This window comes from Theropithecus gelada, chromosome 14 (assembly GCF_003255815.1).
Source record: "Theropithecus gelada isolate Dixy chromosome 14, Tgel_1.0, whole genome shotgun sequence".
In the NCBI taxonomy this organism is placed as follows: Eukaryota; Metazoa; Chordata; class Mammalia; order Primates; family Cercopithecidae; genus Theropithecus; species Theropithecus gelada.
The window spans coordinates 58,118,926-58,136,804 of record NC_037682.1 but is presented as its reverse complement, the minus strand read 5'-3'; the positions used below and the strand labels follow the sequence as shown (position 1 = coordinate 58,136,804).

Genomic DNA, 17,879 nt, shown 5'->3' with positions numbered 1-17,879 from the left:
TGCTCCCCAGTCCTTTTTCTTTCCTTTCCTTGCTACCTACCTGATTTCCAGCTCTTGATGAGATTCTAAGCCTCCAGCTCCCAGAATCACCCTTCATTTTAATACTCAAATACCCTGAGTCCTCACCCTTTCGCTCTAGCCCTTAGTTGATTTCTTCCTCCAATATGTCTCTGCGGTGGCCTGAGGAATGGTCTTTTATGCTTGTCATGATTCCAGATGATGCTTACCATTTCTGCTCCCTGCTGCACTCCAGGCTTCTCTACGGCCATCTTTAGAGGCTTTCAGCTGCTTCTCCCAGCCACCATCTTCTCCCTGCCCTATCCCCCTATCCTATCCCAAGCACAGATACAGTCCCTTTCCCCATTCCCCCAAAGCATGCAAATGCCAGACTGTAGCATTTAATGAAGATTTCCTCAGGGCTGGGGATAACACGAGTGAATTGTAAGACAATGCAAGTAACTGACATTGAAAATTCTATAGCCAGGGAAAGAAACATCCATCTAATATCATAATTGTGTCTGCGAATAGGAAACTGCCTATGGGAAACACATTTTACATGGTTATGCAGAATAACACAGCCTGTCATTCTGAGATAGGACCTGGGCATTACCTTTAATAACCTAAGGCCCCTGATACCTCCCCAAAGAGCTGTTTCCCCAGGGCCCCAGCACACTGTCTTGCAGGTGATTTCTTCACTAGGGTGCCAGGCTGAGGAGATGTGTGAAGCTAAAGTCAGCTTGAAATCAGCTTTTTCTCCACTCACCAAGTGGTGAATTTGCCTGGAGGAAGCTTCTGTTTCTAAGTCACACAAAGACCCAATGCTAACAGTATAGTTGAGAGATATATGCCATGGCCTACTATCAGCCACGGTGTATAGAGAACAGCAGATACACAGATGAGAGACAATGAATTCGGCTAATAGGTTTTATTTGTTTTGACATTGTGAGTATCTTTGAGATGAAAAGCTAATAGTTGGAATAGTGCCAAAAATGTTAATATTATTAATAACATACCAATAAAAGCCTCTAAACCTTTAAGGATAAAAGAAAGTTTCTTATCTTGTATCCTCTTTTCAAACAAACACATTTAAGGGCCTTTGTTTCTGTCTCTTTCTCTCACTGAGAAAAAAAAAAGCAAGCTGTAAGACAATACATTTTCTAAAATTAGCACATATTTAACTGACTTTTCAAAATCAAGTTCTGTTCAACCTATTAGATGTGTATATTCCATACAACATCCCAATGTTTAAGCTAATTTTTTTTTTTTTTTTTTTTTTTTGAGACAGATTCTTGCTCTGTCACCCAGGCTGGAGTGCAGTGGTGCCATCTAGGCTCACTGCAGCCTCCACCTCCTAGGTTCAAGTGATTCTCCTACCTCAGCCTCCCGAGTAGCTGGGACTACAGGCACCCGTCACCACGCCTGGTTAATTTTTGTATTTTGGGGGGTTTTTTTGTTTGTTTTTGTTTTTGTTTTTGTAGAGATGGGATTTTACCATGTTGCCCAGGCTAGTCCTGTACTCCTGGGCTCAAGCGATCCACCCACCTCAGCCTCCCAAAGTTCTGGGATTACAGACATGAGCCACTGTCTCTGGCCCATTTAAGCTAATTCTGAGACTTTTTCCCAAATAGAGAAAAACACATCTATAAATCACAACTGGAAAAAGAAAGGAGAGCATGAAGGTCCTGGGAAAGGGTTGAAGGCCCCTGCTTGACGACTTCATGGGGTTGGTATTTAGTCCCTCATGGTACCACAATAGGCTATGCATTCTACAGCTGCTCTTCGTGGCCTGTGTAAATTCTGAGCAAAAATGACCTTTCCCTGGGTCATGTCTGCTAAAGCAAGTATCACCATCCAGTCAGATGGGGCTGATCCCAGCAGATGCCCAAGAAGGAAGTCACCTACTGTCTGTAAGTCCTACATAATCCTCAGGGTTCATTTTAGGTGCCACCTCCTCCATGAAGTCTCTAGTGAGCAATGCCCCATTTGGAATGAAGTACTCCCTTAATAGTTTGATTGTATTTATATTGTATTTGATTGTACATTGACCACTTATCACCTCTCGTTTTTATCTTGTAGTTAGTCAGATACATCTGTCTTCCCTCCTGATGTGGACTCCTTTAGGTCTGGGGCATAGGGTCTGTCGGTGCCCACTAAATTGACTATTTAGTTGATTTGGGCTTACTGCAGACCTTTAATACACATGGCAATTGAGCTTTTGCTCTCTGATCATGGAGAAGTTTCTAGTGTGCAATAGTCAGGAGGCAGGAGGGGGCTGGTCAGTGTGTAAGTACCCAAGGGAGGATTAAGACAAGGTGCAGTTTGCACACAGCTCCTCACAGTGGGTGGAGGCACCCAGAGGAGAGAGGCAAGGTGCCTGCACACGCAGCAGGCTGCTTATACCTCCCTCCGGTGTCTTCCTCATGTCAGGAGAATGAGAACTAGAGGACCTTGGGATCTTGCTCTTTAGCCAGAAAATGGCCACCCTCCATAAGTCGTAATGGTGATATCCTGAAGTCAAGGTCACAGGGGAACAGATCTAATGTCCATTTTATTGATCACTAAAGTTTAGGGTCAATTGAGAGTGGGTGATAGATATATGACTCTTCATTCATTATCTCTTTGGTATTTATATTTTTGACTTATTTTTTCAGAGCTCCATTGGTCCCTATTCAGGAAATGCTAAATTTAAACACCCCAGTCCTGTTTTAGAACCTGCCACCTAGAGTTCTCAAGTGCCGAAGCCAACGACCTCCTTCCCATCTTCACTCACCAGTAATTCTACAGGGTCAGGCTCAGTGGGATCTGTCAAGGCAAGGGGGGTGCTTCAGCTGATCCCATACTATCACTCAATTCTGTTTTTCTGACTCTCCTATTTGCTCTTCAATCCAACCTCTACACTCCTTCAAGTACTAAAGTACAAATCTGAGCATGTAACTCTCCCACTTAAAAATCCTTCAATAACTGCCCTTCATTCCGAACAAGATCAAGATTGAGTTCCCTACCTTGGCATTCAAGGTTCTCTGAGACTCTGCCTCCATCTCCTCCTTATACTTTATGTTGAGGCCACACCTAATTGCTGGTGGTTCACACAATGCTTTCTATTCACCCCCATGCCTTTGCTTCTGCTTTAACTTTTTCTTATGCTGTCCTTTCAACCCCTCTTTTCCTGGCTAGATCCAGCCTGTCTTTTTAGCATCTAATCAGTTGTCAGCTTCTTCAGGAAACATTCTGAAGATCCTGTGGTATGAGCTAAATATTTCTCGTCTGTGCTATCTTCTCCTAGCACCCTATGCCTGCCCCTGACATAGCATTTTGTGCTACTTGATGTTATCTGTGTGTGTGTCATCCCCAGCACCTCCCACTGCTCCTTGAGAATGGGCCTAAGTGTTATTCATCATTGTATAACAAGCACCTGGCAAAATGCCTGGCACAAAGTCAGCATTGAATAAGTTCTTGTTGGATAAAATTTCAATTTCTTCTATCTTACAACTTGTAAAATGATTTTTACAAGTTTTACTTACTGATTTCTTAGACAAATTCTACATGTCATTTTTTTTTCAAATCTGCAGGCATAGTGGTTCTATTAATGCACCAAAGTAACTGAGAGCTAACTCTGAATGCCAGAGAGCAAGTCAACACCCATGAGAATTAAGACAATGGCAATGAAGGTCCCAGTCATCATCTCAGATGGATTTGCAGTGGCATGAAGCCTCAAACAGTTCTCACAAAGGTCTTTATAAGAGACTTACCTTAGTTTAAAAGGCAGGGTGGGAAACTCATGACCATTTCCTCCAGAAAGCACAGAACTCCTGCAAGCCTGGAGTCACTATGTTGGCTGCCATGCTGTCAGCTTATCCCAGCAATCTTTCAAGGTGCCTCATTACATGGCATCATTTGCTGTATTGTAAGAATTCTGTCCAAGTAAGAGTCAAGCAAGTTTCCTTTGAAACAATCACTTTGCAGAAGGAAATGGAAAGTTTCAAGCATTTATTTATTTGTTCAACAAATATTGATTGAATATCTACTATAGGTACTGAAGATACATTTTTAGGGACAAAATAGTCAAAAATCTTTGCTCTAGTGAAACTTGCCTAGTGGGAGACACAGACATATTATGTTATACTGAAGGTAAATGCTATGAAAAATAAAATAGGGCCGGGCGCAGTGGCTCATACCTGTAATCCCAGCGCTTTGGGAGGCTGTGGTGGGTGAATCACCTGAGGTCAGGAGTTTGAGACCAGACTGACAAACATGGCAAAACACCTTCTCTACTAAAAGTACAAAAATTAGCCAGGCATGGTGGTGGGTGCCTGTAATCCCAGCTACTCAAAAGGCTGAGGCAGGAGAATTGCTTGAACCTAGGAGGCAGAGGTTGCAGTGAGCCGAGATCACACCACTGCACTCCAGCCTGGGCAACAAGAGTGAGACTCCATCTCAAAAAAGTAATAAATTAATTAACTAATTTAATTTAATAGAGCATGTAATGGGGATCAGAAGTGTGATATAGATTGTTTACTTTTTACAGGGGGTTAATTTTAATGGAGGTAATGGTAGGGCTCACAAACAATTGGAATATTTGAGCAAACCCTTGAAGGAGATGAGGGAGCAAGCCCTGTGGCCATGGAGAAATACAGGCTAAGGGAACTGCCAATACAAAGGTCTTAAGGAAGTTCACAAGAGGAATAGTGAGGAGAGCAATGTAGGGGATGCAGGAGAGAAGAAAGAGAAAGAAGTAGGGGATGAGATCAGAAAGGCAACAGTGGGTAGAGCTCAGGTTACCTGAACCCAGTAGAGCTTCAAAAGTACTTTGGCTCATTTGCCAAGATGGCAATTTTTAAGAGAGATGTGACATGATCCAAAGTTATCACTGATCTCTCTGCTGCTGTGTTGAGAATAGACTAGATAAAGACAAGGTTGGACATGAATACCCATTAGGAGTCTACTGCTATAATCCAGATGGCAATAACAGAGACTTGGACAGTGTAGAAGCAGGGAACGTGGTGAGAAACGATTACATTCTGGGTATATTTTGAAGGGAGACCCAGTAGGGTTTTCTGTAGTGTATGAGAGAGAGAAGTAAAGGATGATTCCAAGGTTGACCATGGAAAGACAGAGCTGCCATTAAGTGAGCTCAGGAAGACTGCAGGTAGAGCACCTATGTGGGATGATCAGGAGTTGGACCTAATAAGTTTGAAGCAACTATTGGATATCCATAGGAAAACATAAAATAGCAGTTAGATGCAGGAATCTAGAGTTCCAGAGAAAGATCAGGCTATAAAAATGGATGAGATATAAATAGTAAAGAGAAGAGGTCCCAGGACTAAGAACTGGGACATTCTATTTAAAGGTAGAGAAAAGAAGAGAAACTGATAGACTGAGAAGGAGCAAGTCATTGAAATAGTAAGAAAACCAAGAGGGTGTGGTATCCTAGAAGGCAAGAAAGAAATTGTTTCCAGAAAGAGGGAATGCCCAGATGTGACAAATAAGATGTAAACAAAATGAGGATTACAAACTGACATTGGGCTTATCAATATGCTGGATATTGGTGACTATGGGGTACTGGTTTGAATAGTGTCCTCCCAAAATTTATATCTACGCAGAACATCAGAATGTCACCTTATTTGGAAATAAGTTATTTGCAGATAACATGTTAAGATGAGCTTATGCTGGATCAGGGTAGGCACCAAATCCCATGACTAGTGTCCTTATAAGAACGTCATATAAAGACATAGAGGGACATACAGGAGACTGCCATGTGACAATGGAGGCAGGAATTGTAGTGATGCAGCTATAAGCCAAGGATTGCTGGCAACCACTAAGAGGTAGGAAGAGGCAGGGAAGAATTCTCCCGTAGAGCCTTCAGAGAAAGTATGGGCCCACTGGTACCTTGACTTCAGACTTCTAGCCTCCAGAACTGTGAGACAATAAAATTCTGTTATTTTCAGCCATCCAGTTTGTGATACTTCATTATGGCAACCCCAAGAAACTAACACACTTGATAAAGCAGTTACTCACTTGTCTGTACCTTGATTTTCTCAGCTGTAGAATAGGAATAACAGTACCTGCCTCAGAGAATTGTGGTAAGGAGTAATAATATATCTAATATTCTTATAATAGTATATACCAAATTCTACATGTTAACCATTATAATGATTATAGATCTAATAATTTTATTTTGAAATAATACTTTCTTCACTTGTTCTTTGTTAAATTCTCATTAGCTCATTAATTTAACAGATTAAACTTTCCTAAACTTTTAAACACCAATTTTACGTTTAATCAAATTCTCTTAAATATTTTTCAATAAGGAAAAGGATAGAAATCTAGTAAGTAAAATTCTCCTAAATTTTTAAGCATTGTTTAAGCAATTGACTAATTAAATTTCTGTGAATATTTCAAACTAAAATCATAAATTTAAAATGTGATTATATTAAACACTCTAAACATCTAATGCAGTTGTTAAACAAAATTGTTCTCAATCACATAACTCTTATAATGCTAATAAATAAAATCTTATACATTTAGGTGAAATTATCTTAAGCATTTCAACATCTTAAAAATAAGCTTTATAAATGTAGTATAATAGATTTTCCTAAGCATTTAAATGGTGACTATAAATTTAACTAGTTATTCTAAATATGTCCATTAAAATCATGAATTTTATAATTTTCTAGTATATCAGATTGTTAAGCATTTAGCTTAAAAACAAAAGAAAAATTGGAATAACAAGATGTATATTGCACTTGAATAAATAAAATTTACACAAAAGCATCATTTATAATTCTTATTTGTTAAACCTTTCTGTGTCACAGTTCCTTTTCTAATTAATAGGAACAAAATGATCAGTTTAGGAGCTCTTTCTAGGAATTGAAATTACAGATGACCAGAGATCTGAGTCCCAAATTGCAGAGGTAGAATAACTGTGCACAGACATGGGACGGGGCATTGGTTGCCTCACAGGGGAATTTTACCAGAGCTATGAATTAATAAGGCAAGTTTCTTCTTCTGGTTGGCTTCTGCTTGCTGTACTGTCAGTGGGAGACAATCCTAGGCTTTTTAATGAAATTTTATTTTGTAACCCAGTGCATCACATACATCCTTGGAATCTTTCCAATTTCACCCTTATCGAATGTTTTGTTATAACTTTTATCATTCCTATTCCCTGATTTGGGTAGATGGAATTATGGACACACACACTCCCACATAGTAGTCACAATCAGAGCTTCCTGCTGAGACGTCCTTTTACTCTCTGTTCCTTCTCTTCATCCTTGATTCTATAGTCTTCTTTTGACCACACTGAGCCCTTCAAGAATAGGATGTGCATTATTTATCTTTGTGGTTTTTTGTTTGTTTGTTTGTTTTTTGAGAGGGAGTCTGGCTCTGTCACCCAGGCTGGAGTGCAGTGGCATAATCTTGGCTCACTGCAACCTCTGCCTCCCAGGTTCAAGTGATTCTCCTGCCTCAGCCTCCCAAGTAGCTGGGACTACAGGCACCCACCACCACACCCAGCTAATTTTTGTGTTTTTAGTAGAGACAGGGTTTCACCATGTTGACCAGGCTGGTCTCGAACTTCCTGACCTCAGGTGATCCACCCACCTCGGCCTCCCAAAGTGCTGGGATTACAGGCATGAGCCACAGCGCCGAGCCTAACTTTGTTTTCTTATTGCTCAGCACAGATGCCTGGGACTCAATAAATGTTTGTTGAATGATGAATACATGTAATGAATATTAATTTGAAGTAACAAACTCCAAACATCCTCCGCTTTACTTCATCAGGTATAGTAATTTTGGCCCTGTAGTAATTTCCTATCTTGCCACCTCATCTGACAAATATGACAGTCCTTGTCTTACCTTCTGAATGGTGCCTTCACTGTAGCCTTTGCTTCTTGATTGTTTGTAATGAGCTCCTCTCAGTAAATAACAGTCTATATGTCACACATGCCACACACCATTTGCCACCTTTCCCCTCAAGGTCTACTTGACAGTGAATCTTAACACACTCTCCTATGAAGTCCGGACTGGTCAGAATTCATTTCTGGACTGCGAATCCTTTTTAGAAAGGTGCTGTAGTGGAGTTACTATTCAAAGCACAATAATTTACCATTCTGGGCATAGTACTTAAGAGCATACATTTGAATCCATAAAAGCATGGTGGCAGATTCTGGCTCTGCCATTTACTACCTTTATTATTTGGCCTTTTTCAGACTCAGTTACCTCACTGTAAAACTGTAATTGTAATATCTGTCACAGAGGGTTGAGGTGAGGCATGAAGGAGATAAGGTATGCAAAGTTCTTAGGATAGAGCTAGTGCTTAAGCAATCAATAAATAGTAGTTATTGCCCAAATGGACTCTTTCATTCTCCATGCTACTGACCCAGTCCTGAAAGGCAGGATAGTCACATTCATACTGCTTTATTTCTTTAACATACTTGTTCTTAAAGGGGAGAGGGAAAGTAAAAAAAATAATAATAATAGAATGTCCTCTTTACAGAAAGCTAATCAGATTGTAAACTGGCAGAGTGTGATAATTCTTCACATATTTGTAAAGCTGTGCTAAGCAACAGTCAACAAAATCAGATTCTAAACCAGCAGAGCATAATGAATCTTCATATATTTGCAAAGTTGTGGTAAGCAATAAACAGTCAACAAAATCCTGAGATTTTTGTGCTTTTTAAATAAAATTTTAAATGTAAGTTTAACAATATTAAGTACATATAAGATTAAATCATGTAATAAGAATCACTTCCATTTTTGACAAGCTTCTTAGTTCAGAGCCCTTAGGTACTTCCTGTAATAAAGTCCCATTTTCATATTCACAGAGAGATATTATCTAATGTTTCACTCTGTCTTTTCATGTTCTTAATTTGGGGTCTGTTTCAATGGCCTGTCTCATATCAGCTGTCATTTTTGTGATCGAAATGTCACTTCACATTACAGTTTTCATTAGGACAGTTCTCATCTTTGGTTTCAATTCAATTTAATTCAAATTAGATCCTTATGTCTCAGGACAACTGAATTCACTTAAAATCTCCTCTGTTCAGATAGGATTGTAACCACTATTTCTTGTTGATAATACTGGAGTTGTTGGTACCTTCTAAATCCCTGGTACTGCCTGGGAGCCCACCAAGTCTCATAACAAGGACACTGCTGCTTCTGCCCATGGAAATAGGGCTGGCACCAGCATTGGAACCAGCCAGGCTAGCATTATGCTTAATAGTTATTAAACCACCATTACAGTCTCTGGTGTTGATGCCTCAGTCTCTACCACCTTCGTCTCACCAAAATCCCACTGAGTCAATGCTTTTCTGAATTACGGAAAAATCTTTTCTCCCATTTTGTTTTATGAAATGTTTAGCTGAAAAACAGCTCACTAGGTTATAGGAGTTTGGAAAGGTGTAATTTGCTTATTTTGTTTGATTTGGTTGAGTTTTTCTAGTTTTCCCCCAACAGAAGCCAGACAAAAAGGGGCTGAGCAACAACAGCAAAATTTACTCATGTCTTCTCCTGAGACAACTTTTTCAGACCTAACTTGTATACTTGACTTTCCCTAGAATAAGTTTGTTTTCAAGAGGCTGTTCTTGCAAGATTGCTGGTAGCAATGACCCTACCACGCCACCAGATGTATTGAAACTCCTTAACCCTGTCATCTCGTGGGCTCGGTCCCAGCTCATAAGCATTCTAGGACCTTAGTGGCACTGTCCAGAAGAGGAAAAGATTCAGAGCCCAGAAAACTCACCCAACTGAAGGACTGCACCTTAAGAAGGGGTAGACTAGTAGGCCACACCGCCATATTTCCAGAGGCTGACCTTGACTGGCTAATTGCATGCACAAGGAAATTCACCAATGAGCAAAGTCCAGCTATGGAGTTCAGGTCGGAGCTATGCTATGACTTGGCCATTGGCAACAATGCCTCTGCTAGTGGTATCCCTGGGTATAGGGACTGGTAAAAAATTGGCTGAGATTGCAGCCTAGCCCTCTAAGGAGGCTTTAGACAGGCCATAAGAAATCAGGTACAGAGGTGGTCCCTAAGGCTGGGTACTTTGGGAGAGCTAAATCCAAAGCATTCTGAAGGAACTGCTTAAATGAAGAGGTAAAACTAGGTCATAACAAGGAAAAATGAGGTTGTACACAGAACTGAGGGGACAAACAAGTTACATATGCATGTCACTAGCTGGGGAAATCCAGAGAAATGGGATGAGCAGCTAGGAAACCACAAATGGGATATGGCACCTGCTGTATGCTACTAGTTTGGACTAGGCTTCTTAAAGGCAGCTAATCTGGCTAGATTTAGAGTCTAGAAAGCCAAGGCAGATAAGGTACTTTTAATACATCAGAAATGTGGACTAGACCTACAGAGGAAATTGACATAATTGCTAAAGCTTGGACTTTGAAATTAGAAGTCTTGGGTTTAAATCTTAGCTCTGACCCTTAGTCACAGTGTTGCTTTGCACAAATTAGTGTCTCTACAACTCTGCATCCTCCATTAAAGAACGCCAAGGGGTCTTTTAAGAACTTGTAAAGTCTATACCCCAGTGCCTGGCATACAGTAAGTACCCAAAAATGAAGGAATATTGGCTAATACCATCACAACTTAATTCCAGATCACATTCATTGGTGGCACTGAGCCTATTAACAATTTGCCTTCTCTGATGAGAAAGGACTCAGGAATTGGCAAACTGATATGGGTATGGGTTTCACAGTTTGAAAGAGTGGCTAGGGAACCAAAGGCCTGACGTAGGTGGTGGCTTAGAAAGTAGAGCTATTCGGAGGACGTTCCAGGGTAGCAGCTGACCTGGCAAACTGATATTTGAACCACAATATTAAGACAAATATCATTCATGCTTTCTTCCTAGATGCAGAAACAAATACCCCTTTCCCAGAGATGTGTGTGTGCACCCGCACACATGCACACACTTCAAAGCCATGGGTCACAATCAAACATGGTTTCTCTTTGCAGTGAACACACTGCTTTTTAATACTTCCCTTAAGTAATAGCCTCACATGTGAACTTTTGATCCCTGAAAGGAAGTCCATAAATTTCAGTGTCAGAATGGTTGCTACTCTTTCATAGTTTATATGTAAATTTTGTTATTCTTATATCCATAGAAGTCACTTCAGTTTTTTCTCTCTATAGCCGCAGTATTACTACATTTAATCTGTGCTGGCAGGTGCCCTGAGTTTAAATTAAGTTGAATGCTGGGCTGAGTGTGAAACACAAGAGATACTGCTAGTCTAAGTCTGGGGCTTCCTTAAGAGAGCCCCTCCTTCACATCTTGGAGACAAGGAATGATGTTGCACCACTCAGACCTCATCTTTCCATCCCAGCTGTATTAGTCCATTTTCATGCTGCTGACAAAGACATATCTGAGAGTGGGAAGAAAAAGAGCTTTAATTGGACTTACAGTTCCACATGGCTGGGGAGGCCTCAGAATCATGGCAGGAGGTGAAAGGAACTTCTTATGTGGCAACAGCAAGAGAAAATGAGGAAGAAGCAAAAGCGGAATCCCCTGATACACCCATCAGATCTCATGAGACTTATTCACTATCACGAGAATAGCACAGGGAAGACTGGCCCCCATGATTCCATTACCTCCTCTCCCGGGTCCCTCCCACAACACATGGGAAGCCTGAGAGATACAACTCAAGTTGAGATTTGGGTGGGGGCATAACTAAATCACATCACCAGCCTTACCTCCGACCACTTCACTCCTCACACTACAGTCCAGTCACACCAAATTGTGATGATTCCTTCAATGCACCATGCCCTTTATTGCATTTCTGCCTTTGCACAGTCTCTTTTCTCTACCCCAAGTGACCTTTCCTCCTTCTTTCCAGAGGGATTCCTCTTAAGCCTAAATGGCCTACCTCAAGACTCATCCTTCAGAATGTTCTCTGTAGACCTCCTCAATCCCTTTGAAGTTACTTTCTCCCTCTCATTGCCCCTGCAGTATTCTATGCAGCTTCTTACATTGTAATTTCTCCATCTGTGAGCCCTTTGAAAGCAGGGTGAGTGTCCTACTTATGGTCTTTATATCCCCAGCATCTATTAGCATGTCTGGCACTTGTTTGATGCACATTAAAAATGTATGAATGGGCTAGGCGCGGTGGTTCACGCCTGTAATCCCAACACTTTGGGAGGCCGAGGCAGGCAGATCAGGAGGTCAGGAGTTCAAGACCAGCCTGGCCAACATGGTGATACCCTGTCTCTACTAAAAATACAAAAATTAGCCAGTCGTGGTGGCAGGTGCCTGTAATCCCAGCTGCTTGGGAGGCTGAGGCAGGAGAATTGCTTGAACCCAAGAGGCGGAGGTTGCAGTGAGCCAAGATCATGCCACTGCACTCCAGCCTGGGTGACAGAGCAAGACTCCATCCCCCCCCCAAAAAAAAAAAAAGAGAGAGAGAGAAAAAAAAAGTATGAATGAAAGCCAAATTATTTTTTTGTTTTTTCTTCCTGCAGAAACGATGACCATGGGTAAGAGGACTGCTTGCGCCAAGGACACAATAGGACAACCATCTCACAAAGATCTTAAGTAACTTTTTCCATCCAGCAACACCCAGACAATTTCAGTGACCAAACGCTCAGCTGTAACCACAGCAATAACTGGCCTTCTTTCTAGACCGGGTTTGGTGAACCTGAATGGTTCAGCCACGTTCTGCAGGTGGCCCAAGGTGATGTGCTGCAGGGTAGCATGTCTCTCATGCCAAGAACCAAGATTGGACTATGAATGAAAATAAATGATAGATATAGTGACAGTACCAAGAGTACCAGGACTCAGTGTTTCATATGAAGCCTTTGGTGATGAGGACATAGCATCTGCCCTGGAAATTGTTATTCTAACATAATATTATTTTCTAGAATGCCCTGGAAGGACAGAACATTTAAAAACATATCCAGGTGCTAAATAGGCAGCAGATCTCAATTCACACATGACTACCTTTGAGCTAATGACTGTCTCCAGAAAATAACTGTGCCCCAAAAGTGCTGCAGATTTGCAAGGAAGAGCCCCAAGAGAATAATAAGACAAGCAGGCTGTTCCCTGGAAAAAAAAAATCTAGTGCAAGGAGGGCTAGTTCACAGCAAATTCACTGCCTTCTCCCATGCACATGGTAGAGAGTACCAGTATCAACATGGCCCTATTTTCTGCTAACACCAGATTTTGAGGAATCAGAGACCCCCAACACTATTCACTCAGTAACCAGCAGCCACTTCCTTTCAACTGGGAATGTTATTAGAATGAAAAGTAATTGTTGGCCGGGTGCAGTGGCTCACGCCTGTAATCCCAGCACTTTGGGAAGCTGAGGCGGGCGAATCACAAGGTCAGGAGATCAAGACCATCCTGGGTAACACAGTGAAACCCCGTCTCTACTAAAAATACAAAAAATTAGCTGGATGTGGTGGCAGGCGCCTATAGTCCCAGCTACTCAGGAGGCTGAGGCAGGAGAATGGCGTGAACCTGGGAGGCAGAGCTTGCAGTGAGCCGAGATTGCACCACTGCACTCCAGCCTGGGCGACAGAGCGAGACTCCATCTCAAACAAAAAGGGGTAAGATGAGATCATGGAGAGAGAACACAGCCATCCCCTAGAGAAAGGCACAGCTTTTGGGCTTCTCTGGCCTGAGTGCCTTCTGGGGTATTTCCATATGCAATGGCCCAGAGTCATAGCCTTGGGCAACCACACACAGAGGCTTTCTTCTCTCTTCAGACACATACATCACTTTCACAGCACTTGGGGATGGAAATACCTGTAAGAGTGAAGGTCAAGGGCCCTCCCCAGGCATCTCATTCATTACTCAGCTTCCTTCCTGACCAAGTCTGCCAACCAATGGCCAGCTATGCGCCTCATCCTCATTGCTTCTGCCTCCCTGTAAATGAAACCACAGGCCTCAGCATATCCTGGGAGGACTGGGGGCTGTTACCTAATGGTCATCTCTGTCCCATTATAGGTGCAAGGCACCCCATCCACACATTTGCACCACTGCTCCAAAATAATATTTTTCTTTTCACACAATCTCTTTGCAGCAGAATCTAGAGTTGGATTGTAGTTTACCTTCCCGGAAAGTTCATTATCTTTATTTCAATTAACATTTCATCATGGAACTAACTGGGTGGAAGAAGGATCATTACACGTCTTCAGAAAGTTCTCATTGCCCCAGCTGCCTAGTACTGTACAAGAAGCTCTACTCTGATGGCAGATCTAAGAAGGCTATAGGCCTTTGGTTGTAGGAAGCAGTGTCATTACATTCAAGCTTCACTTCTCTGATCGACTTCCACCCACTGGGATTCAGAGAATCCAAGGTTCTGCCTATGTCTGATGCCATAAGGAAAATTCAACTTCCTCTGCTCAAAGTTCCCCTCTGCTCATCCTTCCTCATTCAGACATCCGCCGCCATACCGGTGTTTAGAACCAAAACATGAAGGGCTAGCACTACCAGGATAGTTAGCAGAAATATTGTCTGTAAAGCTAGGCAGATGAGCCCAGAAGAATGGTCCCAGAGAAAGAAAACTGTCTTCAATAGGTATCAGGCAGCCATCCCAATAAATTCTGACATGTCCTTGGCAATGGGAGCCTAGGCGGGAGATCCTGAGGCAGCTGTGCCTACTGTTCCCCACCTCAGGAGCTTCCTACCCAGAAAGCCAGCAGCCTTGGGATACTAATGAGGATGCAGCTGGTTTGTTGGTATGAAATAGAAGGTGGCTATGTAGGGGCAAGCAGGCAAAGAGGACTGTCCACATGGCAGGCAGGTGGCTTTGTGTCTGGAAAGCTTTGCCTAGCCAGTACAGCTGTAGCCAGAGGCTGGTAATAAATTTGAACTCCCTCAGCCCATTTGCAACTCTGCCTCTGTTCTCTTGCATTCTGTTTGGTTCCCCTTTAGTTTCCTAGTAAATGCTCCTTTTGAAAAACTACAACCTTGTCTCATTTAACTTGGGGGAAGGGGATTCTCCAATGTCTTTTCCAGGATAAAGAAGTAAATTTAAATACCATGAAAAAATGGACACGGCAGTAGAAGGGAAACATTCTGATGAGACCTTGGGAAAAGCTGGTGCCAAGAGAGAGGGAGAGGCCTGGTGTCCCCCAACCAACTGGCACTGATTCTCAGCCCCTTCCTCTTACTTCTGTTGACTTCAAGGAGATCTGCCCTTGATGTGTGTTGCTGCTGAAGCACCCTCCCAGTCAGTGAACTGGACACATGCAGCAGGCAGTATGATGTCCAGGAAGTACACTGGTACATGACAGGAGCAAGGATCAGGGAGGGGAGGGGAAAGGTTTATACAATGCAGATGTTTTCAAAATTCTCCAACAATCATGACTTTAAATGGTATGATTTAGGGCTGGGTGCAGTGACTCACACCTATAATCTCAGCACTTTGGGAGGCCAAGGCGGGAGGATCACTTGATACCAATAGTTCAAGACCAGTCTGGCAACATGGAGGGACCCCCCCCATCTAATTTTAAAAGAGACCCCCCTGGCTAATTTTTTAAAAATTAGCTATGTACCTGTAGTCTCAGCTACTTAGGAAGCTGAGATAGGAGAATCACCTGAGTCCAGGAGCTTGAGGCTACAGTGAGCCATGATTGCAACAGCCTGGGTGACAGAGCAAGGCCCTGTCTCTCTAAAAAAGAAAAAAAACAAAGGTATGATTTAGTTCACATGGCCATCAGTAGAACTACATTTCATATGATGAGAAGAAAATAATTATTTTACACTTGAGTCAGGGAGACTGACAAAGGATAGGTATGGAAAATGGCTTGCTATTTTCATGGACATCCTGTCCTGCAATTTGAGGGGCCGGGGGGGAGGGACATTCCAATGACTTATTGCTGCATAACAAAGCACCAAAACATAGTGGCTTAAATAGAAATATATTGTCTCTCATGATTATCTGTGTTGACTGAGCTTAGTTGATGCTCTCCCCTTGGAGTCTCATGGTTGCTCTCAGATGGCATCTGGGGCTGGCATCATCTGAATGCCTGCCTGGGATGGATGTCCATAATGGCTTCTCTCACATCTGGCTCTGGAATTGAAATAACTGGAACAGCTGCAGAATGGCTGGACATCTCTCTACACGTAGTCTCTCCACATGGTTAGCATGGACATCTCAAGACAGTGTTCTGACAAAGTGACTGGCTTCCTCTAGAACTAGCATTTCAAGTGATCCAGTTAGATGCTACAAGGTTCTGTTAAGTAAGTTCTAAAGGAACCTAGAGTCATTTCTGCCACATATTATGGGTCAAGAGCAAGCCATAATCTTGAATTAGCCCAGATTCAAAGGGAAAGAAATTACACAAGAATGGAATACCAGAAAGTGTGGCTCATCAGGGCCATCTTTGGAGACAGTGGGGATGGGAGTGGGAGTCAGGAGGTTAATGAGTTAAAGGGTTTCCAAGATAGCTGTCATTTTAAAAGCACATTGAATGCTCAACATACATGGAGAATGCAGTTAGTAATAAGGGGAAGAGGAGAAGGGAAGGGCTAAACATGGACAGTTAAACAGAGTATAAGCTAAAGAAAAACAACCGATTCTGACTGATACAGTGCTTATGAACTTTCAAAACAAGTTTATGCAAAGTAATTTAATGAACTGAGAAAATGACACAAATATGGATGTGAATATAGCCAAAAACAATGTCTGCTGCCAGTATGTGGCTCCTGATAATTCTGCAGGTCACTTAGCTGCCCCTGACCACCCACTTCACGGATAGCCACCTTGAACTATTGAGAGTATCTAGCTTAGGAGTGCCCAACCTCTGGTATTGCCACTCAAACTCAACCCAGAGAATGCTCACCTGTTGCTTACTGTGCCCTTCCACATCCTTACAAAGAGTATCTCTCTCACACAGGAGTCCTGAGTTGGTTGCTGGCACAGAGCACAACCCAGAGGCTGAGTGGCCAGTGAGACTCCTCTGAGAATCAGGTATTCTCTCTAATGGGAACTCCTGACTCTTCCTTCTCAGTCCCCTGTTGGGACCAAAGAGGAAGGATACCCCTCAATATCCTTTCGCAATCACTGTGGACACTTCCCCAGCTATAGAGGTGCTGCTTTGGGATCATCTAAGACAGAGTCAAGCCTTTGGCAATATTCAGGAAATGCTAGTATGTCTCAGATGAGCTTTCAAGAGGAGAGGCATGTATGAATGGGGCCTTTCTGGGATAGCACACACTATTCTACTTTCTTTTTAATTTTTTATTTATTTATTTATTTTTGAGATGGAGTTTCACTCTTGTCGTCCAGGCTGGAGTGCAGTGGCACAATCTCAGCTCACTGCAACCTCCGCCTCCCAGGTTCAAGCAATTCTCCTGCCTCAGACTCCCGAATAGCTGGGATTACAGGCACCCACCACCACACCCAGATAATTTTTTTGTATTTTTAATAGAGACGGGGTTTTGCCATGTTGGCCAGGCTGGTCTCGAACTCCTGACCTCAGAGGATCCACCCGCCTTGGCCTTCCCAAGTGTTGGGATTACAGGTGTGAGCCACTGTGCCCAGGCCCACTATTCTACTTTCTATTGAGTACATTCCAAGATAGGCTGATCTTCATGGAAGAAGTGAAATAGAAAACTGAGGAAAAGAAAATAATCAGAAGAAAAAAGTCTCATCAGTCAAGAAAGTATCCCAAGGAAGACCTACAGGACAACTTCCAAGACAAACGGGAAAAGAGAATGTTGGCAATCTAGGAGCTGCAGAAGGAGAGAGCCCTGGTCTTCATCCCTAAGCCCAGGATGAATCTGAGGCAAAAATAGGCTCTGTTCTTTTGGAGGAAGCAAAAGGGAGTGAACAAGCAAGCGAGAGGGAGAGAGAGAAAGAGATAGAGAAAGAAAAAATGAGAAAAGAGGGATGGAGGGAAGGAGGGAGGGAGGGAGGGAGGGAGGGAGGGAGGG

The 17,879-nt window shown here is 42.5% G+C and overlaps 1 protein-coding gene across 1 annotated transcript in view; it reads left to right on the top strand.

Moving 5' to 3' along the window:
• SYT9 (synaptotagmin 9) overlaps positions 1-12,775 on the top strand; it is a 210,823-nt gene extending 198,048 nt beyond the window's left edge. Inside the window, exon 7 of the mRNA XM_025357337.1 lies at positions 12,458-12,775. Within this exon, the coding sequence (XP_025213122.1) occupies positions 12,458-12,466 (9 nt within the window). The 3' untranslated portion in view covers positions 12,467-12,775. The remainder of the gene's footprint in view (positions 1-12,457) is intronic.
• Positions 12,776-17,879: the final 5,104 nt, after the last annotated feature.